Source organism: Anolis carolinensis, chromosome 2, assembly GCF_035594765.1.
Source record: "Anolis carolinensis isolate JA03-04 chromosome 2, rAnoCar3.1.pri, whole genome shotgun sequence".
NCBI classification, from domain to species: Eukaryota; Metazoa; Chordata; class Lepidosauria; order Squamata; family Dactyloidae; genus Anolis; species Anolis carolinensis.
The window spans coordinates 191,771,333-191,796,539 of record NC_085842.1 but is presented as its reverse complement, the minus strand read 5'-3'; the positions used below and the strand labels follow the sequence as shown (position 1 = coordinate 191,796,539).

Sequence of the window (25,207 nt, the reverse complement as noted above, 5' to 3'; positions counted from 1 at the left end):
GAGAAATTATTTAAAGTACCACTACAGGTAGATTTAGATATGCTATTGATGGGAGTAATGAGTGATACCAGAATTGAAACAAAAGAATTGTTCAAAAGTATGATTTGGGCAGGACAAGCAGTAATTGCATGGAGGTGGAAAGACAAAAAAATGGACAGTGGAAAATTGGAATAGTTATCTATATGATCTGGTCCAGTTTCAAATTATAACAACTGTAATGGGGGATGATACTAAAACAGACAAAATAAATGAAATAAAGGACGGATGGATGGTGTATATATAATGGGTTTAAAAGGGGGAAGCCAACACAAGCATCTGACAGAAATTAAAACTCTGCACATGATTAAAGATAATAGTATAGAATAAATATGTGGTCATAGGGAGAGATGAGGAGTGGGTAACACGGGTGATGTTAATATTTTTAAAACGTAGTGAAATGTTAATTTTTTTTAAAAAAATGTATACAAGAAGAATTATGTTAACAGTCTGCTGAATGACAGTGGAATGTATCATACAACACATGTACAGCTGTTAAGGTTACAACACATTGATATTTTGTAGAGCTGTACAAAATAAAAAATATTTTAAAAAACACTATATTGTACTTTTCAAATGTTGTGCACCAGACAATTCTTGTTGGATTTTGGAAGCTAAGCAGGATCAGCCTGGTTGATTCTTGAATGGGATATTGGCAATGAATCCCAGGTGTTGTAGGTTATATTTTAGAGGAAATAACTGCCTAAACCACTTCTGGGTACTCCTTGTCTAAGAAATCCATATGAAATTCATAATGTGACTATATGTTGGCAGGCTACTTGAAGACATATATGCACATTGAATTTCATTATTGGGAGAAAGGCAGGATGGATAGATAGACAAATAAATATCCATGCATGTTAAGAAATAGAATATTTATTTAAAGAGGTTTTAATGGTATCATAAAATTTAATGAAATTTAATGAATAAATAATGATTTAGCATCCTTTATCAACTGAGTGGACAGATGCTGTAGTTCAAAAACATGCAAATGTGAGTAGAACAATAGGTACTGCTCTGGCGCTCCATGCAGTCATGCCAACCACATGATCTTGGAGGTGTCTACGGACAACGCTGGCTCTTTGGTTTAGAAATATTGTTGAGCACCAACCCCCAGAGTCAGACACAACTAGATTTAATGTTAGGGAGTAACTTTTATCTTTACCTATTCCTAGGGTGTAGTCTTCAGGTTTGAGGTATTTTCCGGGACTGTTTTAGAAATGTAATTGTGGGATTGAGAGAAATAGAATATCCTACCATTTTGCTTTTGTGATCCAGTATACAGCACAGTGAACTCATATAATGTCTAGTCCTATTGGTATTGAAATACCGCCTCACAAGTAATGTAAAAATTAGTTTTCCGGTGTTGAGTGTGGTGAGTGTGTGTATGCCTCTTCTAAGATGATGCATGGCATCTGTAGCTTTAATAATATTGACATATTGTTGTATTTCTTGGGACTGTTTTCAGATCTGTGTAAGTAAATGCCCGGATCGGTATCTCACCTACCTAAACGCCTACACAAATGGGGCTTCTGGGGACCTTAAATACTATCAGCAGTTTTGCCTCCCAGAATTTAAAGATCTGAGAAAGGTGAGTGAGCTGTGCAGAACAAGTAATTACTGGGAGTTGGTTCATACTTAAAAGTAGATTCTCATTCTCCTTTTGGATTTGTTCTTCCCTGGAGGAGATGTGCAGGATTTGCTTCTCTGGCTAGGAATTAATCACTGCTTTTCTCACTCCCTCTTTATTCCAGAGTGTAACTGAAGTTTTGAAAGATGGTGACTGCCCAGCCATGTTGACTCCAAGCAAGCCCTGTGAGTCTGCCTGGTCATGGGAAGCTGAGGGATTTAGTGTTTGTTTTTTTAGGGTTCCTCCTCACTGACCATATAAGTTTGAAGCTATCTTTGATTCCCTGGGATGAGTAATTGATTATCTCCACTGCTGATTTTTAATTTCCCACTTTTTCCTACTTGGTATCTCTCTAGAGTGCTGTGTGTATCCCAGCCCAAAATTTGGGGGGGGGGGGACGGGGGGTGGGGACAACTCTCAAGATGCAGATTCTGTAACCTTTTTGAGGCCATTCTCCATGGTTAATGTAATCACCTTCCTGGCCTCAAACTTGTTTATTTATTTACCACATTTATATCCCGCTCTTCTCACCTCGAAGGAGACTCAGGGCATTTCAGGACTGTTCCAGACATTTCAGTTTAATCATCCACACAGCAAAACTAGTTTGGTTCAAACCAGTTCCAAACTGATCTAAGTGGTCGGTGTAGATGAGGCCTTAATACAGCTCATCTGTTTTAATAGAAACACACAATTTTTACAGATTTGAAGTGCTGTGACAGTCAGGAGGAATCTGTGTTTTTTCACATTCTGGTGCCCACTGTGGTGGCTCTGCAGAAATCTGTTTGCTTATATTGCATTTGGTAGGCAATTTGTTCTCTGTAATTTTGACTGAGTTGTTTTCTTAGAGAAAAATATTCTCTTCCCAGTAAGGTAGAGTCTCACTTATCCAAGCTAAACGGGCCGGCAGAAGCTTGGATAAGCGAATAACTTGGATAATAAGGAGGGATTAAGGAAAAACCTATTAAACATCAAATTAGGTTATGATTTTACAAATTAAGCACCAAAACATCATGTTATACAACAAATTTGACAGAAAAAGTAGTTCAATACGCAGTAATGTTATGTTGTAATTACTGTATTTATGAATTTAGCACCAAAATATCATGATATATTGAAAACATTGACTACAAAAATGGCTTGGATTATCCAGAGGCTCGGATAAGCGAGGCTTGGATTAGTGAGACTCTACTGTACTTGCTACTCAGACATTTTCTTGATAAACTTTCCACAATGAATGCTTTTAAAAAAAATCAGAGAAAGTAATTCCATGCCCTTTTGCTCATTTTAGCTTTCTCGTTGTTGGTTATCCTTAGTTAATGCATACTTCATGACCTCTCCTCTTCAAAGATTCAAACTAGGCTACAGCATTTCGATTGCAATGTTCTCAGGTTCTCTTGGCTGTCCTTCACTTACTACGAGAAACATGGATGGATCCTAGGTACACTTAAACTTTCCCAAATGTGAAAGCACTGCTTTCTTCCATAGATCAGCTTGATTTGATTGTTTTTTTTTTATCATGTCAGAAGCAACTTGAGAACATACTGGGAAGTTGCTTCTGGTGTGAGAGAATTGGCCGTCCACAGAGACGTTGCCTAGGGGATGCCTGGATGTGTTACTGAGAGGCCTCTCTCATGTCCCCGCAAGCTAGAGCTGACAGATGGAAGCTCACCTCATCTCATGGATTTGAACCAGCAACCTTCAGGTCAGCAGTTCACAAGGGTTTAACTCATTGCACCACCGTGCCTCCTAGCTTGATCGGTGATGGCACACTACTTCTAAAACCAGTTGGATTTATGAGAGTGGATCAAGTTAATATGGTCTCCTGTTCATTGGGATTATAGGACCATGAGCCTCAAGACCCCTAGAAAAAGATACATTGCTGAGGAAACAGCCCATTCATCCTGGGCTAGGGCAGAGCCGCAGATCCACAATGTACCTTGCCTTATGGATTCACCCAGTTACCATGCAATGTACTGTCCTTCACTGTAATGGATGCCACGGATTTCATGGAGGTTGCCAATTCATCTAGGAGTGGACATATGAAATCTGACTGCTTTTTAAAAAGTTTTATTGTCGCCTCTGAACTGGTTGCCAGAGGAATTTTTGGGAGGTGTCTCTGTATTTATGTGAAAGAGTGTTTGCCTGATTTAAAAATAAATAACTACGGTAGTTTCCCATAATTTTCTGAGTAAAGTGGGTGTGACTAGGTGCATTTTGACTTGGTACTCATATTCAACCTCCCCCCCCCCCATTATGTGCACACCAAGGCAATATATGACTGATGTCAGAGTCCAGCACTCCATGTTAGACACTGCTGCATGCTGAATGGCAGGATTCACACATCCCATCAGCAATCTCTGACTAAGATAAGGAGTGTGTGTACAGAACAGTGCAGTGATGTGGCAACTACTCCTGTGGACATTCCACTTTCATCTCTTTGATTGTGTGGCCCTGCACCCTGATTGGCAAATAAAATTTTCAAAATCTAAAAATTAGCAACCCTATGTGATCCGAAACTATCCTGAAGAGATGCTTTGGTGTGGCTTCTAAATAATAATGCATAGAGACTCCTCCTGGTTCAATTTATAGTTCGGTCACACAAATGAGGTTATGGATAAGCAAACCTTAATCAAACTTAGTGATATCGTCAGGTGCTTGAAGCACTCCAGAGTCACCGCCCACAACTTTTGTTAAATAGGGATCCTCTTAATCACTAGTGCTTCTCCAACTCCCTGAAACCAGAGTTTAGGTTAACGTATTCCCGGAGAGTATTTGATCTGAGATCAGCATAAATGCTAAGGCCTCTTCGAACAACATATATGTAATGCACATAAGTAACTCTGAAAACTTGTCTCACTGGATACTTTATTTGCTACTGATGTTCACAATTCATGATACAAGTGGTCAGAGGGATTGGTTTATGCTACCCACTTCCTCCTCCTCTAAAGTTTTCCATCATTTCCTGCATGCAGTGGGGTAATGCTTCTCTTTCTCAGCTGTTAGAGAGAACAACTAACCATAATATGGAGAAATCATCTTTTCGAATAGGAGCCCCCGGTGGAGTAGTGGGTTAAAGCCTTGTGACTTGAAGGTTGGGTTGCTGACCTGAAGGCTGCCAGGTTCGAATCCCACCCAGGGAGAGCGCGGATGAGCTCCCTCTATCAGCTCCAGCTCCATGCAGGGACATGAGAGAAGCGTCCCACAAGGATGGTAAAAACATTAAAAAAAACACCTGGGTGTCCCCTGGGCAATGTCCTTGCAGACGGCCAATTCTCTCACTCCAGAAGCGACTTGCAGTTTCTCAAGTCGTTCCTGACACGAAAAAAAAAAATCTTTTCGAATTACAGTACTTAGACTCAGTTTCCCATTGTAATATTAATAAATGTTATTGATTATCCCTCAGGCCGTATCACAATACCAAACCAAACAACAAGGCTTGATAGGACTTGATTGCACTCTATAAAGAAAGTTAAAATAAGACACATAACAATACAGTAAATACAGATGATAAAACTGAATATATACATCATATTTCCTTATCACCCATACAATTTACCTTGATCAGCCCCACATATGTGGTTCTCAAACGTATTGTTTTGCTTAAATACAGAGCTGTTTTATATGTTATTTTTGGGTCTTGGCCACACATAAAATGTGTTTTTTTTCTGATGTGAGATTCCCAGTACATTCCATTGTAGTAATTATCACCCTAATCCCAGTTTTGGGAGAAAAAATGGATATGAATAAATTCAGTCATCCTCCTCCTCGATGATGATGATGATGATAATATAATAATAATAATAATAATATTCAAAATCCAGCATATATACAGTATCTCATTTGCTGCACCATACTATGTCTTTGTGTCAATAATATTAATAATAATAATAATAATAATAATAATAATAATAATAATGGATTATGATCATTGTATTTCTTCACATCACACCTTTCCCCCCAAAATTGAACTTAGTTTTAGGAAAAATATTTTACCTCCCTTCCCTTTTCACTCAAGAGAATCCTAATTTCTTTCTTTGATAGCCATCCAGTCTTAAGAACAGGAGCACTGTGGCTTTCCTGTCAACCCCCTGGCCCCATAGAAGGGCTCTCCATCAGAAGACAAGAAAGAGAATGTGTGTGTGTGTGTGTGTGTGTGTGTGTGTTTGATTTCTTTTTGTTTTGATCTGCAGTGGCTCGCAGATGCTTACCTGCTGTCAGTGCTAGGAAAGGAGTCGTAATGGTTGGAAATGAGACCACCTTTAAAGATGGATATGGGAAGACAAGAAATGTGACAGACCTTATTGAAGGGGCCAAGTGAGTTTTATGTGTTTGTGGTGTTGATGCGAGGTGGAATGGGAACCTCATATGTATATCAATGCTAATGTATGCCTGGAGAATACATTTTTTTCATTAATTAGTTTCATTAGCTTAAAGTACAGTTGGCTATCCAGATTTGAAGGATTATGTTTTGTGGAATATTATTGTAAGTTTGAGTTTTTATTTATTTTGTGTCAAAAGCATTGCATAATAAATAAGTTTAAAAGTGATAAAATAAAGAAATCACAAACAGCTAAATAGTTTTGGACCAAAAGCGGGCAACAGCATTCGCATTGTCTGTAGCTTTAAACAACTCCTCCTCCGTGCATGAGGCAGGACATTGTGGGCAAGCATACACATGAGGAGTTGTTTGTTCTGCTCCACAGTCACACAAGGTGGAAGATTCCTCTAGGTAGTGCCATCTTGCCAGGTTGTCTTTTGATCTGCCCACTCTGCTTCTCAGTCTATTTAGGGACTTCCAAGTTGCCCATTCTTGGTTTGCCCCTGGAGGAAGACCCTCATGGGTGGCCATCCAGTTGGGATTGCCTGGTTTATCTGCCCAGAGAGACACCCTTGCTGTTGCTAGAGGAACATCAAGAGGAGTGGTGGTTCTCATGAAGCTTTACCTTGATTTGAGTCTACTAGGAGGGGGCTTATAGTCATGTAGTGGGTGGCTTTCACAATGTTCGACCTTATTTCTCTCGCAGTTAGCAGCAGCTTCCCATCACACATCGGGGGGGGGGGGCAATGCCAGCTAGCTTATAGAGTTTATCAGCAGGTGTAGGTTTAAGGCATCCTGTGATTATTCTACAAGTTTCGTTCAGTGCTATGTCCACCTGCTTCACATGGGCAGACTTGTGCCAAACAGGACAGGCGTACTCAGCAGTTGAGAAAGACAAGGCCAGGACTGATGTTCTTATTACTTGTGCGTCTGCACCTCATGCACTGCTAGTCAGTTTCCACAGGATGTTATTGCGTGCAGCTACTTTGTGCTTGGTGTTCATGCAGTGTTTCCTATATGTTAGTGTTCGATCTAAGGTGACACCAAGATATTTAGGATGGGAACAATGTTCAAGCTCTTGGCCTTCCCAAGTAACTTTCAGTTTCCTGTTGGCTTCAAGGTTACGTAGGTAAAAAGCACACACTTGTGTCTTGGAAGGGTTAGGCTTCAGGTTGTTCTCTTTGTAATAGCTGGAGAGATCTTTCAAGGCATTAGTGAGCTGGTTTTCAACTGTTGCAAAATCTTTTGCTTGTGTTGTAAGGTCAAGGTCATCAGCATATATAAAGCTCTTTGTGAGTGGTGGTTGTGGCTGATCGTTCGTGAAGATATTAAACAAGGTTGGTGCAAGAACGCTTCCTTGGGATAAACCATTCTTTTGCCTCCATCTACTTTTCCTGCCCTGAAACTCCACATAGAAGCTGCGGTTTTCCAGGAGGGTCTGGACAGTTTTTGTAAAGCCAGAGTCCCGGGTAATATGGTAGACTTTATACAGCATTTTTCTATGTTGCACCATGTCATAGGCTGCCGTAAGGTCCACAGAAACTGTTCCCGTAATGCAGCCTTTCTCATAGCCTTCCTCGATATGCTCAGTCAGATGAAGAATTTGACCTGTACAGTTTTTCCCTGGTCTGAAACCTGCTTGTTGTGCAATAAGCTTAGGTTCGATGACAGGTCCTAATCAATTTAATAGCATCTTCTCATATACTTTATATAGATGACATAAGAGAGAGATTGGTCGGTAGTTCCTGGTATTGGAGGCATCTTTACCAGGTTTTATAATGGTTTATAATGGTTTTCCTCCATACTCTGGGAATCTGTTTGTGTGCCAAGCATTGATTGTAGAATTTCAAAAGCCAGTTTTCAGCTTTGGGCCCCAAATGTTTGATTTGCTCCATCATTAAGTCATCTAGGCCAGGTGCTTTACCAGTCTTACATTGCTTGATGGCTTCTCTGAGTTCTTTCAGGTTTAGAGGAGAAGACAGCTGGTGGGTTTCAAGTTCTGGCACCCTGTTGATTTTCATCTTTACCCTACTGCAGTTGGTTTTCCCATTCTGAATTAGCTGGTGAGCTATCTGGTCTGGTGTTACGTTTGCGTGTCCATAGTTGACCAGAGGGTCACTATCCAGGCGTCTCAGCAATTGCCAGGCTCTTCGGCTACTCTTGGACATGTTAAGGTTCTCAAGCAGCTCTATCCAACGGTCTTTCTTAGCATTAGCTAAGGCTGTAGATAGTTTTTGACCTGCTGCTATAGTCCCATCACTGTATGGATTCTCTTGAAATAGTCTGAGATATTCCTGTAGCTGATTTACCGATTCTTCATTTAGGCCTGGTAGGTAGCTTGTGCAACAGCCTCTAGGGATTGAGAGCCTTGGGGATCTTTTCACAGTTTCTACAAACAGGTAGAAAGGTTCTATATCAGAAATAGCTGCTTCCAAGGTCTCTGTAAACTTTGTCCACTTAGCTTTATTGAAGTTATATCTTCTGCGGAATGGGACACTTTTTGGTCTTACAGCTGCATATGCTACACAGCATATTGGTCTGTGTTGAGTATTAGGTATCGGGTTTAATACCCTTTTAATGTATTGGTGGATTATTCTTTCATTTACAAAAATCAGATCAGAGTTATAACCATGCTTCCATCGGCTGCTATTAAATGATGGTGGTAATTTACTGTCATGAAGGAGGCTCATTCTACTATTGTCAGCCCACGTTAGAACTGCTTCACCATTTCTATCATCTTCATCATAGCCCCAGACACAGCTATGGCTATTGAAATCTCCCACAATAAAATGGGCTTCATGATTGTGACAACTGGTTAGGGGCATAAAATAGAAATCGGCCCCAGGTGGTTTATAGAGTGATGATATACTGCAACTATCCAATCCCACAGATAGGATTTCAATGTTGTTCACTTCTGTGAGAAAGGTTGCAGATATTGCTATACGAGATCATACAAAAATGGCACTACCATAATGTCTGTGAGGTCGTTCCACTGCCAGTTGCATTCCAAGAATTTTTGGTCTTCTCATTGTGATGTCTCTGTGTGTTTCCTGTATACATAAGATGTCACACGAGATGTCCTCAGACATTTTGGCTCGTAGCTCTTCCTTAGCAAGTGACAAACCTTCTATATTAATAGACATAATTGTTAGCAATCGTCTTGCTAAAGACCTTTGGTGTTCATCCATTTGTGGAGAGATAAAACATATTTAAAATGTTAAAAAAAGTTTAAAAGCAATGCAATGCTTTTGGGTTGGAAAGATTAGCCGTTTACAAGAAACGTTGCCCAGGGGGACACCTGACTGGATTTACTCAGTCTTTGAGGAGGCTCTTTCCGTGTCTCCCATGAATTTGAGTAATATGGTCTCTTTAGGAATCTTTAAAAGGGGTTATTCTCTAAAGGTAGTATAAAGGCGCCATTTCATGGGACACTATAAAGTCCCCAGGTGTTTTGGCCTACAACTCCCAGAAATCTCAGCCAGTTTACCAGCTGTTACTATTTCTGGGTGTTGAAGGTCAAAACATCTGGGGACTTACAGATTGAGAACGACTACTATAAAGTCTTCAAGCCCTGTAGCCTTTTAGTGTGTATATTTGTTGTCTTCATTACCATGATGGCTAGAAATATGCACTTAAAAAAACTCAAAACAAATTTTTAGCCATCCAGAATTGAGGCATCCAATAGAGAATGGCAGAAAACCTTTTATTCCAAGGTCAAGGATATGTCTTAAATCAAGGAGCAGAGAATCAAAATGAAACCTCCAAAATTGTCATAAATATTGTGATAGCAGACTGCATTAGTGTTATGTACTTTCAGCCCAACTGCAAAGCTTAGGCTAGCTAAAGAGAAACCAAAAACTGCATAATTTTTGGATATATATAAAAAAGGTCTAATAACAGTGGCTCAACAGGAGCTGGGAGAAAGAGGAATTGGGAGTAAGTTTAAGAGAAAAGCAGACAAAAATAGTGACCAAGTGGATATCAAGATTTTCCCAATCTGAGCTGCAGAAAGAGCTGTGAGTGGCATACTTCTACTTAAGAGCCACATCACACTCATAGGGCCATTTCATTCCATATATTCCCTTTTTATCTTTTTTGCTTCTAAATTCTTTTTGCATTTAATTTCAGAAAGGCAAATGTGGTTCTTGAAGCAAGACAAGTGGCAATGAAGATCTTTGAAGATTACACCGTTTCCTGGTACTGGATAATAATGTGAGCAAAGATCTTGAACACTCCATTTAACATGTAGACTGAAATCAGTGATTGAATAGTGGTACATCCACGAAAAAGAAGCACAGTAGAAATGCAGTTTCCAGCAAATGTGGATGCATGGAATGAGTTAGTATTTAGTAGGCATGTCCGATCGATGAAAATATTGTTTCAATTCTCGTTTCTAAGGTAGGGGGCGCTGGCATTTCGATATAGAAAGTATTTCCGATTTTTTCACCCAAAAATTTCGGATATTTCCGAAAATTTGTAATGATTCTAAATGTTTCTAAAATGGTGGACGCGCATGCGCAATCGCCAAAAAAAAAAAAAAAGGAACAGGGGTGGACTTTTACGGGGCTCTCCTGCCCTCATTTCTTGAGCTATCCTCATCAAATTTGCAATGTCCTTGCAAGTTGTGCAAAGATACTTTGAAAACTAGAAATTCCCTTGCTATATTTGTAAGCAAGAAGGACACTGGAAATCAATGGTGTCTCTGGCTATGTGATCCCACAAGCCTCAACTCAATGCCTTCAATTAGAAATGGACCAGTGACCACCACGCCAAGCAATGCCCTGGCAAGGAGTGCAAAGATACTTTGAAAACTAGAAATTCCCTTGCTAAGAGAAGGAACCAGCAACAAAACCCTAACCCTTTCTCCAAACCCCTCTGTGGGAACAGCCAGACCCCTTCATCCTCTCTCTCCCTCAAGAGGCTTGCTTGCTCTCCGTTTGCAGACCACCACCCTCTCCGCACAAAACCCAGCCCAGAATGGCTCGCCTGGGCTAAACAACGGGCTATTGTGGCAATCTTCCACGTGGACGCAGAGGACCCTAGCCCCCACCTTTGCGTCCATCATGGAAGCTTCTGATTGGCTGGGGAGTGGCAGCCATGTTAGGCTGCGCTAAGCTCCCATTCTAGGTAGGTTGCAGAAACAATTTTTTAAAAAATATTTTTAAAAATATATTTTTAAAAAATTTGGGGGAAAAAATTAACGAAACATTAAGAGACAATTAGAAAATGGGCCAACAATGGTTCGAATTACATTGCTGATTGCGCTGTGAGACAATGTCTCGGAATGCGTATCAAAAAGCAAAAACAATCCAAAATAATTCCGATATACGATTCAAAACGATTTTTTGGACATGTTAGTATTTAGCCTCGTTTGCGGGGCTCAGGAGACTCGCACATGCATAATTTGCTCAATGTTTGCTTAACAATTCATAGCCCCATCTGTTACTCTCCCTAGTTTTTGCAGTGTGTGAACTGATATCCCTTTCTTTCACACTCTTAGCACTGTTCCTTCCTTTTTTGTGCTATTATAACAGAAAATGTTCATGAACATCCCTAAGATAACACAGAAGCTCTGCAAGTGGCAGAGAACTTGCAGAAGATAGGTAAAATGATAGATATTTGTATGTGCATTTAATAGAATTATAATACAATCAAAATTGGAAGGGAAATACAATTATGTAAGACAAGCAGCATGATATGTATAAAGGAGATATAAACTGGAAGCCATCAATTTTCCTGGGATGTTTTAAGAATCCTTTTTCAATCAGGAAATACAATTTAGTCAGTAGCTATTTTGCAGGGAGTAACATTTTCAGTTCTGTTAGTCCTCAGAGTAACATTTTTCAACTCTGTTTTGTGTTTGTGGAAGAACAACTCAGGAACTCTTATATGGTTGTGTTGTCCTTGCAGAGGTCTGGTGATTGCCATGGTGGTTAGCCTCATCTTTATTGTCCTTCTCCGGTTCCTGGCAGGGATCATGGTCTGGGTGATGATAGTGCTGGTGATCCTGGTGCTTGGATATGGTGAGTTTGGTGAAATTATGAGTCTAGAGCTGGATCTACATTGCCCTATATCCCAAGATCTGATCCCAGATTATTTGCTTTGAACTGTATTTATATGAGTCTACACTGTCAGATAATCTGGAATAAGCAGGTAATCTAGGATCAGATCCTGGGATATAGGGCAGTGTAGATTCAGTCTGGCAGGTGGGGAAGAGTGAAATCTGTGTTTTCTCACCGAGGGTTTGGCCTAGAGTTGGGCAAAGTGCAAATCTGCCACAATTTCCAGGTATGATGATTTTCCTATAAATGTTGGGGCAGCTCCCTGGCTTTATCTTGTATTACCAAACCATCCTCAAAATCAGAATCAGCATCTGGACACATCTGGTTTGGGGTCTCCCCATCCCTTTTATTTACCTTCTTTGGGACTGGCCTAGCCCTTCCTGGATCCTGGGGTGGAATATGGTCAAACTAAAGCAGTGGTTCCTAACCTGTGGGCTGTGGTCCCCCGGTGAGCTGCGAGACCTACAATTAGGTCCATGAGAAATGTGGGGGAAAAATTTTCTTGGTGTCTTCATTTTTAGGCTTGTTCCTGGGATTATTTGGGGTGCTGATTTAGATAACTGCATTGGATAGACCAGATCAGTTCTAGATTATTAAATATTTTTATTTATTTATTTATTTATTTTTCAAACTTATATGCCGCCACTCCCCTAGGGCTCGGAGCGGAAATATGGTTTTCTATGGGCGGGCAGATGCCGACTACTGGATGGTATATATTCTGTATCAGAAACTAGAGCTGATGTGGTCTATCCAATGCAGTTTTCTGAATCAGCACCAAACTGAATCTAAAGTTGACCAAAAACTGATTTGTAACCCTTTTGGTACTAATGTTGGAGAGTGGTCCCTGGTCAAGTGGGTCCTGGTCAAAAAATGGTTGGGAACCACTGAACTAAAGGTAGACATGACATTTGTCCTTATAGCAGACCATGCCTTCTGCTGCCTATCTGAATTTTTCTACTAACAATATTTCTATTCCCTCTATCACTCTGACAGCTGCTTTTCTCTTATAGGTATCTTTCACTGTTACATGGAATATGCTCAGCTCAAAGGACAGGCTGGTTCTGACGTCACCTTGAGTGAACTTGGATTCCAGACAGATCTCCGTGTTTATCTCCACCTGAGGCAAACCTGGCTGGCCTTCAGTAAGTACCTCTCCCTTAGTGCTCCTCCTCCTGTCTCTCTTTGTGGGTCAAATGCTCCTTTGTTCTGTTATAGAAGCAGGCAAGGAGAATGATCTCAAGCTGTAATTGTGTTTGTTATGGTTTTTTTAAAAGAAAAAAAACTTTATTAATTACTATTTTTAAAGAAGAAAAAAATAAATACAACATCACTTATAACATTCAATAACTCATAATCAACTCACATCATATTCCATAGATCGGATCTTCCATACTTAGCTTCTTTCACCCCTCCCTCCTTTTCTGGAACAATCTAGCTATTTATTTTAATATCCTTTACCTTTCATGTGGAAGATCATTTTAATTGTGTCTTTCAGTTCATTGTTCCCATCTATCCCATTCACATAATTAGTTTTTCCTAATTTTGAATTTTTACAGCTTCATCTTCCTGATTGTTATATGTAGCCCTTTGTTCACTTATTAATCAAATTTCATGTAAGCTGCTACACCTTGTTTTCATTTACAAAATCCTGCTGTCATGTCTTTCCAACTCTATTCTATTACTGTTTGTGCAGCTTTTAATAACAACTTCGTTAAATAGTATTCATACTTTAACATCATTTTTACATATTTTGTGTGATATGTTTTTCCTTATTCCAGGTGTTTTCCCAATATTTTATTAATTCCTTGTACTATTTTCTGACCAAATTTTTGCAATTTAGCACATTCCACCAGTTGTGTATATACTGTCAGTCCTTTAGCTCCAAATCCATGTCAACACATTGGGGATTTAGGTTTATTTATATGGGAAATCTGACATGTTATTCTGTGCTGTTTTCCTATAACTTTTCATTGGTGTTCTCTCATTTTAATGTTTTTAATTTTGGCAAATTCTGCTATTGATAATATTTTGATTCTATTTAATTAAGTAACCTTTTCCTATATCACTATCAACCCCTCTGTCGCACCCCAGCACTGGTTCACCTTACTCCAGCACACAAACTCCACCTCAGCAGGCCTGAGTCTTTTCAGTTTATTGAAGAAAGATAGCAAAACTTATTATAAAGCAGAAAAATAGGTAAAAACCAATTGAAAGTGCAATCTTTAAACACAGTTCAATGATTTCGTAGACGTTAGTCCAAAATCCCCAAAATAGCACAGTAAATCCAACATGAATGCATGAGCTTCAGAAGTAATCCAAGCACAGATTCTAGGCATGTGATGAGGCCTGACCAAGGCAAGAGTTGATTCTCCAAAAGCAAGGTTGCTCTGACTGGAATCTTTCCCAAATTACAAATCTTTTAACCCTCCTTGCAAGACATAAACATATTCCTGTGCACGCTTGTTTCTCCACGTCTGCCTGCAATTCTCATACTGCGGAGGCCTGATCTCAACTTTAATCTGGAATCTCTGTCTAACAAGCATTCATCCCCCTCACTCCCATCCGAACTCTGTTGACAATTTTCAGACTCCTGTAGAAGGTCATCCTTATCTTTGCTCGACTGAGAACTTTTCACATTCCCTTCCGTCTGTTTTCCCAAGCCATCCTCAGCTCCCAAATCCACCTGCCTTTCTGAGTCAACAACATTCCCCGAGACAAACTGCAGCTCCACATTTCCTGGAACAAACTGCTGTTCTCCAAATCCCCTTTCATCGTCATCAGACTGAACCACAACACCCTCTTCCAAATCATTCTGAATATCCAATATGATTCTATGTATTTTACTTCCTGTTCCTTTCCTGCCACAACCTTTTCTTTATCAGACCTTCAAAGGGATGTTGATGCTCTTCTTTCATTTTCCCTTTTTCTAAAAATTTATTTATACCCATTATTTGTAACCCAATATTATCTCAGCTGATTTACCTACCTCCACTGGTTTACCTGTTCTTTCATACAGGCCTTCTCTTGCTTTATATCCTTTGTCTTCTTTTCTTTTTTTAACCACTTTAAAATTAAAAGGTCATGTAATATTACTTTTAATTTTTCTCTTCCTAACCAATTTTTGATTAATTTGCTCTTTTATCCTTATCTGTCCTTTGTATTTCTCATATTCAAACTCTTATTAAGCTAAGCATCTGAAATGCTTTGTAGTATATTTTGAGCAAGGATGTTGACCTGCATCTCGTATATTTTCTTATTTCCGATTATGTTAGTTTGAGCCAACAGAAGCTGCACTCCAGCAGCATCTGAAGAGCTTTCATACTACACCATTATATACTATGGCTTTCCTATCAACTGTCATGTCTTCATCCTATGAAATTCTAGGTTTAGTGGTTTGGTATCAAAGAAGCTGCCTAGCTGAGGAGTGTCCCTCCCTAAACTACCAGATCCTAGTATTACATAGGATGTTACCTTGTCAGCCAAAATGGAATCATAGCACAATAAAAGTGTACGGTGTGGTGAGAAAGGGCTTGCAGACACACCACCGTTTACCCTCAGGGTGTTGAGTGCAACGGAAATGTCCTGCTGTATTTCCCAGGTCAAACATGGAGCTGGAGTGAGCCCTGAAACTGAGCAAGAAGGCAAACAGAAAACAAACAAGAGTTTTGGCCAAAGGCTCTACCAGGTCCCAGCAATGTTTTTAGTCTAACCTATTCCCAGCACCAGTTGAGAGAAATTCAAGAATTAGTATTTTCTAGAACAGGGGTTCCCAAACTAAGGCCCAGGGGTCGTATGCGGCCCTCCAAGGTCATTTACCTGGCCCCCACTCTCAGTTTTAAACTTAGGCTCTCCCAAAGTCTGAAATGACTTGAAGGCACACAACAACAGTCCTAATTAACTTGACTATCTCATTGGCCAGAAGCAGGCCCACACTTCCCATTGAAATCCTGATAGGTTTATGTTGGTTAAAATTGTTTTTATTTTTAAATATTGTATTGTTCTTTCATTATTATTTTTTGCACTACAAATGAGACATGTGCAGTGTGCATAGGAATTTGTTCATTTTTTTTTCCAAATGATAATTCGGCCCCTCAACAGTCTGAAGGATTGTGGGCTGGCTCTCTGCTTAAAAGGTTTGAGGACCCCTGTTCTATAACTTCAGAGTTACGCAACCAATGACAGAGTGTGCATGAGTAATATCTAATGCGTGCATGGTAATTCTAATGTGAGGCTTATGTCACCAGTATAGAATGTATCCAGAGATTGTTTGTTGTTTAAGAGGATGTTCTCAGGATCCAGCACTGTACGTAACCATAATGTCTGGTTGTTGGCTTTGGATGCACAATATTGCAGTTCCAGCATTTCTAGCGTAACACAAATGATAGAGCTCAGCAAACAATATAGGCTACGGGGCGACATCCACAATTGTCAAGGTAAGAGTTTATGAGGCTCACTAAAACAAATTAGTATACAGTTGAATATTTAATTCTTATTTTAATCCAAAAGGGAAGCAATGGCTATGAGTTAATTCAGGAATTTTTCAGTACCAGCATCTTGTGAGCTTCCTCTGTTCAAGTGTACTTCTTATTTGTCTAAGATCTTCCCCCTCCTCACATCTCTTAAATATCTTTTGTCCAGTGATCATCCTCTGCATTGTGGAGGTTATCATCATCTTACTCCTCATCTTCCTGCGCAAAAGGATCCTCATTGCCATTGCACTGATCAAGGAAGCCAGCAGGTGAGGTTGAGATGGGTTTCTTTGCAACAGTGGTCCTTCGGCATCCTTTCCTTTATAACCATCTACAGTTCCTGAGAGTCATTTTGTTCTTGATCTGTTAGAAAACCTAGCAAGATTGCACAGCATCAGAAAGGCAATTAGAAATAGTTGCAGAATTCAGAATAATGTCTTTTTTCCTCCTCCTTGGAAATGGTTTTATAGTTTATTCTGTTTATATTCTGCCTTTTCCAAATATGGGACTCAAGGTAGTTCACAGCATAACATATCTAAAGCACCTCTTAAAATGTAGTATAATAAAAAAGATTTATAAATCAATAAACTGTTAAAAACACTAATTTAAGACAGTTTAGAAATGTTTACAGCATAATTACAAGAATTAAAGTACAGCACACACACAATTGAAATACTCTGTGATAACCAGTTAATGGCCAAATCTCTGTCAAAATAAAATGGTTTTAGCCTAGAAGTGGACAATTACAGAGAATCTTGTCTCCTGTGCAGATCTTGGTTCTTGGGGGACTGAATTTGGCTAATTAGAATAGTCATCTCAACACACCAGGTGCTAGTTTGATTTGCAAGGGTTTGCAGGACAGTATGTAAGCCAAGTTAGGTATTCTCAGAATGGAAATCTGTTAACTGTGCATGGCGTCATTGTAATGGAGCCAGCTCACACTGGAGCTAAAAGATAATATTTTTAGAGAGGTGCATTGGAGCTGGACAGACCAAAGCCTTGGAACTGACTTGTATCATCTTTTCTCCCCCTTCCCCATCTCTCTGACAGGGCTATTGGTCACGTCATGACATCATTGCTGTTTCCCCTCTGCACTTTCTTCCTGGTGTGTCTCTGCATTGCTTACTGGGCGAGCACAGCAGTGTATCCTTCCTTGACTCTCCCTCCCCACATCAAACTTGGGCAAATGGATAATTGGGAGATGGAGGGGATACTAGCAAGCTGCTTAGTTCACTCAAAATCATCATATAGGCAGGAATGAGCTGTACAATCCTATCCCATAGAGCCCTTGACTGCTTTCAGTTTCTTGTCTACCTCTAATGAAGCTGTCTACAAGGTTTTTAATGAGTCAGAGTGTGCTTATGCTGGAAAGACCTGCAACCCAGAGGTGAGAAGCAATCTAAATAGTTGCTGAATGAACTGTTAAATAACAGATGGGGGTGATGTGCCCAGGAATGCTATAGTGTTTTCTTCATGGGGCTGCTCTTGCCATGGGGAGCTTTGAAGAGTTTGGGTCAAACCAGGTCCTCCTTTCCTGGATTTCTTTATGCTGTTGGGCACCAGCTCCAGAGATGGTGATTTTAAAAGAGTGCCATTTTCCCTTCCTTTCAATGAAAGGTCACCTGTGCTTCAGCTCTTGTTTCTTGTACAGGTATAAATGGGTCTCTGTGCTTGGATGTTCAGTTTTATGTTGTTATTTTCCCCATGAAGGATAAAGTATAATAATAATATTATAATAATTTATTTCTTATAACCAGTTCCATCTCCCCGAAGGGACTCTGGGCAAACTACATGAGGACAGAGCCCTGAAAACAACAGTTTGATGCACAATTAAAACACAATATACATTACAGGATTAAAATGCATAATAAAACAATTATTTAAAACATCTTAAAATGTACATACAACATATCAATTACAGAACAAAAGTTGGGACTATTTAGGTTGCGTGGAAGAAGCAGGCTTGTGCAACCGCGGATAATAGAACCAGAGTGAAATAAAGTGCTAAGAACTAGGCAGGAGCAATATAGGGCTGTGTGATAAAGTGCAAGCTGGTTTATTCAAAAGCACATTGAAACAACTATGTTTTCAAGTCTTTTTGGAATATGGCCAGGGTGGGCACGTCTAATCTCCCTGGTGAGAGAGCTCCAGAGCCGAGGGGAGGGGTGGGCACCTCCGAGAAGGCCCTCTCCCTGGTCTCCACCAGCCGTGCTTGTGATGGTGGTGGAAGCAAGAGGAGAGCCTCCCCGAAAGATATTCGAGCCCGCGCCATTTTGTAGGGATAGATGCAATCACGAAGATAGGCAAGACCCCAACCATTTAGGGCTTTGTAGGTCATGACCTGCACTTGAATTGCAACTGGAAACTTATTGGCAGCCAGTGGAGCTGCTTCAGGAGGCATAATCTGCTCCTTGTAACTAGCTCCTGTTAACAATCTGGCTGCCGATTTTTGCACCAATTGCGTTTTCTTCAAAGGCCCCAAGTAGAGTGCATTGCAGTAGTCCAATCTTGATGTAACCAATGCGTGGACCACCATGGCCAAGTCAGGCTTCTTGAGGTACAGTCGCAGCTGGAGCAAAATGTAGTTGAGGAAGAGGGCTGAAGGAATAAAGGTTACTGAGCTTTGGAAGTGGCTTTCTGTCCTCCATGTTCCCATGTTGAGATCAATCTTGGGGAGTCCCAAGTATTAGCTTCCAAGGTTGTAGCATTCAGCCATCATCCTGGAATGGGAAAAGTTTCCAGGAAACCCCCTTTTTTAATTTCTGAGGCGAAATATGGTACAAATACATGACCACAACTTACCATCCTCAAGGAGAGAGAGAGACTGAGTCTGGATCTAGACCCAACTACCAGAGTTGCTGAGATTTAATCATTTTCTTCATTCCTTTCAGACCTTCAATACTTCCAACATCACCAAGCAGTGCACAGATGCCCGTTGCCTTTTTGCCTTCTATGGTGGTGAGACCGCCTACCACAAGTACCTCATCATCTTCCAGATCTACAATGTCTTCATGTTCTTCTGGCTAGCCAACTTCGTCATTGCCTTAGGCCAGGTCACACTGGCTGGAGCCTTTGCCTCCTACTATTGGGCCTTTAATAAACCAGATGACATGCCTGCATTCCCCCTCTTTTCTTCCTTTGGCCGAGCACTCAGGTAAAAGGAGCCAGGTGGGCTAGGGTGGAAAAAGCACCGTTGGCCCCTTGAAATGAGCAAGATGGGATGGGCTATGGGGGTTTAGATACATAAACACAAAAGGAGACCGAGAATTACACAATTATGCAGGGACCGTATTGAATTCAGCAGAGCATTCATTTGCTATTGTATCAGAAAGTGCATTTTAATTTTCCAGGACCTATCATAACTTGGGAATTGTTTCTTAAACATGCTTCCAGAGAGTGAAACCTCATTCATGATTTTTATATTTGTCTGAATCATAATCATCTAGTCCTGGTAAATTTAAGTGCGAGGGAAATGTTGCAGGGGAGTTTGAGGAGATCTTTCTTATTAATATATATTCAGGGAAATGTCTTATTTACCTCCTTAAAATATAGAAAGGCTTAGTGATTTCTTCTAGAATACTAGCTTTTTTTTAACTATTAAAGCTAGTTGCAGTGGATAAATTGTAGCAGAAAGGCCTTGGATGAGATCTGAGGCTCAACATGTAACCTGGGATGCCCTGACTGAGGTGTCTAGATGTTTTCCCCAATGCAACAATCTGACATTGTTCTTTCAGTGAAAGAGCTCTGGTCTTTAAGGGGAGGGGGATCACAGTTGTCCATGCTAATTTTCTCTCTTACTCCTTCCTTCCATCCTTCTGCAACAGGTATCACACAGGCTCACTGGCCTTTGGGTCTCTGATTCTAGCTATCGTCCAGGTCATTCGGGTTATTCTGGAGTACTTGGATCATAGGCTAAAAGGTACTGAATGGGGCAGGATGCTGGGATGGGCAGAAAGCATGCTGAAGAAATGCGTGTTGGCTGTGTTCCATTAGGTTCAGTTAGAATCATAGTTGGCATGAAGGAATGTTCCCAAGTTTGACTTGGAATCTTACACCTTCAAAATCTTGCCCAGGATTTCTTTTACCCATTGGCTAACTGGTCTTGCTGTTTTTGGCTTCCTTTTGGACTTCCCCATTTCTCACCTTATGGAGAACTCTTACATCCTGAGCTACTCTGAAGGCTGTGGCTGATGGAAGAGCAGGGTTAGCATATGGGTTAAACACTCACTAAGCTGAATCAAAAAGTTTCACCAATAAAAAATATATAAGCCAGTAAAAACTTGCGATATTTTTCTTGCACCAACCTGCTCTGGAGTAAAACCTGTACAAAGTTGGGAAATTTTTGCCATGAAATCATGCAGTAGCAACAGCATATAGACAAGAAGCATATTATGCCATTTGGTGAGGATATGTAATACACATGCAGGGAGAGTAGTTTACCACCCCAATCTATCATCACATTTTTCATGTGAAAGCAATACCTCTGAAGAGGAAAGCTCGTTGTACTTGTGGAGGCCTTCCTTGCAAGCCAAAACGAGGAAAAAATCTGGGTTCTTGCTCACGGGCAGAATCTTTATGGATCCAACAGGTTCTTCTTTTCAGGCAAATTGCTTTGGCAACACTAACAATGGATGGGGTGATTAGCACACTTAATTTTTTCATATGTTGAGTTAATATATTTCCTGAATAGGGTTAAATGCTTCTATGGGCCAAGGAGGAAGAAACTGAAATTTCTCTGTAGGACCCCAGAACCCTGCACCTTCCTGGTGGAAGCTCCTTCCTGGGAAGCTTTTAAGCACAGGCTGAATGCTCATCTGCTAGGGGTACTTTGATTGTCATTTTCCTGCATGGCAGGGGGTTGGACTAAATTGCCCATGTGGTCTCTTCCAACTCTGTTATTCTATTATTCCTTGCTTTCCTTTTTGTGGCAGTGAGATCCAATCACACAAAGATACTGAGGAAGCAAGAACTTTCTCTATGGCTTTGAACATTCTGGAGTGCACTCATGAGCTTTGGATCAACGTGATAACTTGCACGTTTTTGTGTACTTTTTAATATTGAGGTTTAAGAAGACAGTTTTGATATAAAAACGATTTTTCAAGTATTCAAATCTTGCTCCTAGATTCTGTTCAGAATTTTGTGTGTGTGTGAGAGAGAACAACTATATAAATGGGATTTTGCTAATTTGATCAACAGAGAGGAAAACTAATTTCCTCTCTTCTGTTGCTCTCTTTACTGTAGCTGCTGATAACAAGTTTGCCAAGTTTCTTTTGGTCTGTCTCAAGTGCTGCTTCTGGTGCCTGGAGAAGTTCATCAAGTTCTTGAATAGAAATGCATACATCATGGTGAGAAATTTTTAATGTTTACAGATCACCCGGAATTCTTTGCAGATTTGTAGATGACCAGAGCAACATGGGAACAACTTCTGAAACAATTAGCTAGGTCAGAGATGGGGAACATTCAGCCTATGGGTCAAATTTGGCCTGTGACCAATTTGATCAACTATCGTGTAGATTCAGTATGAGTTTCCTCCCTCTCCATTTAAGCCTTTAGCTTTCTTTCCATGGAAGGAGGGGCTGCTGGCAATTTTCCTTTAGTTTCATCAGTCCATTATTGGATCTTGAAAAGGCCTTGGTTGCTTAAAGCTCTCATCCAAAACATTTGTGCCAATAAATTTACTTGCAGTGCGGATTTGCTATTATGTCTTGTGGCAGTGGGCCAATGCTGCAGCAGCTATCTCCTCCCCTTTTTTAGTGTTTCTATTCTGTTTTTTCCCCCCTTGGGCAGTGTCATGTGGACTTTTTCAAAATTTGCTTTTGAGATTGCATGCATTTTAGTCTAGTGCTGTGGGGCAACTAACGAGGAAAATAGAGAAGGGATGGAAGTCCATGACAGTGTGTGAAAATGGCTGGGTGGACGTAGCACCTGGTCACAGAGCTTAATGATGTGAGGCCCAGGCCAGCTTAAGCTGTGTTCATGTGGGAAAAAAGAGAAAGACAAGAAATTAAAGATGGGGCTGTGCTTGTCCCTCTGCATTCTTGAAACTTAAGTAAACATTTCTTAGCACAGCTCTAACACTAAGTAAATCAGTGTCTGCTTGTGAATTATTTATTTGGCTCTGGGTCACTTAATCCCATCGGAGTTTGGAAACTAAGCAGGGCCCATTTTGTTTCTTGGATGGAAGAGCTGTAGGCTGTATTTCAGAGGAAGGAAGTGTCAAAACCACTTCTGAGTAGTCCTTGCTTTAAAAAAAAAACCCTATCAAATTCATGAGCTTGCCATAAGTCTGCAGAAGTCTTGAAGGCACAAATACACACACAACTATTTCTTGAAGATAGATATGAACATGAACTCAAAAGCTGTTTATATTATCTCGAAGTCTCATTCAGAACAATGCTGTTTTTCTCACCTGATGCAATAACATTGGGATTTTCTTTGGTGATTTCCCCTAGATTGCCATTTATGGCACCAATTTCTGCACTTCAGCAAGAAATGCCTTTTTCCTGCTCATGAGGAATATCATAAGGTGAGGTACCTGGCAATCACTTGCTGTTTTGTTGCTGCAGTATTGCTTAGGGAACTTTAAAACGGGGATAGACAAGAGATCAAGTACTCAGGGACAACTTGCCATTGCCTTCCCCTTGAGCTGAAATAGTATGACCTGCCCAAGATTACCTTCATTTATCTCACCATTATGGCACCCAAGTTACCACCAACATTGAACAGTTGCTACCATCTCAGATGTGTGTCTGTAACACTAAATAACTCATAGATGTAATTGAGTCTGACTAATTCCTATTTCTGATTGACTGGTAGACCTACGCATTAGCCTTTTAAAACTCCATTCAAATGCTCACATGATCATAAGAGTCTGTCAACATCACATGCTTTAACTCACTAGATCACTTGCCTTATTACATGCAACCCTAGATATCTAATCCTGCTTTACTTTCATTTTCAAGTAAACACAACAACAAAATGTCACTCAATGTGTTCCTGTGACTAAGCAGTGATTTGAACCCAGGTCTCTTGAAGTCCTAGTTAGACAGTCAAGCCATTATACCTTGCTGGCTCATTTTTGTAGTGAATGTTTTAATGGATTTTGCTGTTTTTAATGTTTTGCCCTTTTGTCTTTGTAAGCTCTGCTTGTGAACAGTTTATGGGTTTTAAAAATAAAGCACAGTATATAACTAGTAATAAGCAGAATGGAAATGAAGGAGAAATGTGGTATAAAAAGCCATGGATGTGAATGAGGAAAGAATATGAATGGAAATTGTGAGCAAAGGACCTCAAATGTACTACAGGAGTAAGCAGGCCACCTAAAATTTGTGAGGTTCTGACCAACCCGACAACTGAGGAGTGTTGAGACAAGCAGTCTGGATTAATGTTGGTCCATTGCAAGTTTATGGATGTAGCATATAGACACAAACATGTCACCTGGCACACTTTAGCCAGTTCACTGCCTCAGATAATTTAAGAAACCCCACCTTTCTATCAAAACCCTTTTTGCAGGCTTTGCTGGGACATTGTTCAAATATATAAGGAACTAGCTGTGCCCGGCCACGCGTTGCTGTGGTGTATGGGAATTCTTTGTTACGTAGGTGGAATAACAGTGAATAGCTTTGTAGCCTGGAAGCCTGGCCATTTTCTTATGTGAATCCTTGTTTGGTGAGGTGGAATAGAAAGGAATAGGCTTGCTGCTTGGAAGGTTAGGTAGTTGCCTTTTAGGGGAATGTTTTTTTGGGGTGGTAGAATTGTAATGAATAGCCTCGGTGGTTCAAAGCCTGGGTGCTTGCTAACTAGGGGAAATCTTTGGTTGGTCAGCTTCAGAGTAGTATCACTGTTTCAAAGCCTGGTCGCCTTTTACGAAAGTTAATCTTTTATTGGTCTGGTTGAATTGCAGACCAATGTCTGGCTGTATTTATTATTTTGTATTTTATATATATACTAGCTTGGGGGCCCGGCGGTGCCCGGGTTATTTGAGAACGGAATTGTTTGCCTTTGTTCCAAGTTTAGTCTCGATCAAGTGTCAGTTGTCTTCAATTGGTACGGGTGAACTACAACTCCCATATGTAAGTCCATGGTCCATCCCCCTCCAAATAGTGCCAGGATGTAAAGTAGGTCATGGGGACGCGATGTGTCAAGTTTGATCTTGATCAGTCATTGGTGTGGGTTGCAGTGGTCTGAGGAAGCGAGTGAAGGTACTGTCAATCCCATCATCCATGGTCCGTTGTTCCCTCAAACGGCAGGAGGACTTAAAGCTGGCCACATTGCACTTGTGTGTCAAGTTTGGTACAGTTTCATTATTCATGGGCATCACAGTGGTCTGTGGGAGGTGAATTGGATGAAGGTACTGGAAATCCCATCATCCTTGGTGCATTCTCCTGCAAACCACACCAGGACATAAATTGTGTCACATTGCACCTGTGTGTCAAGTATGGTACTGTTTCATCTTTCATGGGTATCACAGTGGTCCATGGGAGGTGAATTGGGTGAGGGTACTGCAAATCCCATCATCCATGGCTCACCCTGCGCCAAACTGGACCAGGGCGTAAAGGGGGCCACATTGCACCTGTGTGTCAAGTATGGTACTGTTTCATCTTTCATGGGTATCACAGTGGTCCATGGGAGGTGAATTGGGTGAGGGTACTGCAAATCCCATCATCCATGGCTCACCCTGCGCCAAACTGGA

The 25,207-nt window shown here is 40.5% G+C and overlaps 1 protein-coding gene across 3 annotated transcripts in view; it reads left to right on the top strand.

The window, feature by feature from the left end:
* slc44a2 (solute carrier family 44 member 2 (CTL2 blood group)) overlaps positions 1-25,207 on the top strand; it is an 86,802-nt gene that overhangs the window by 46,532 nt on the left and 15,063 nt on the right. For all 3 annotated transcript variants that reach the window (XM_003216837.4, XM_008103811.3, XM_016991159.2), the window contains exons 6-18: positions 1,505-1,627; positions 1,791-1,851; positions 5,857-5,980; positions 10,113-10,196; positions 11,895-12,007; positions 13,057-13,188; positions 16,685-16,784; positions 17,566-17,658; positions 17,818-17,902; positions 19,407-19,669; positions 20,340-20,434; positions 21,757-21,860; positions 22,968-23,041. In XM_003216837.4, coding sequence (XP_003216885.2) covers positions 1,505-1,627; positions 1,791-1,851; positions 5,857-5,980; positions 10,113-10,196; positions 11,895-12,007; positions 13,057-13,188; positions 16,685-16,784; positions 17,566-17,658; positions 17,818-17,902; positions 19,407-19,669; positions 20,340-20,434; positions 21,757-21,860; positions 22,968-23,041 — 1,451 coding nt within the window. The remainder of the gene's footprint in view (positions 1-1,504; positions 1,628-1,790; positions 1,852-5,856; positions 5,981-10,112; positions 10,197-11,894; positions 12,008-13,056; positions 13,189-16,684; positions 16,785-17,565; positions 17,659-17,817; positions 17,903-19,406; positions 19,670-20,339; positions 20,435-21,756; positions 21,861-22,967; positions 23,042-25,207) is intronic.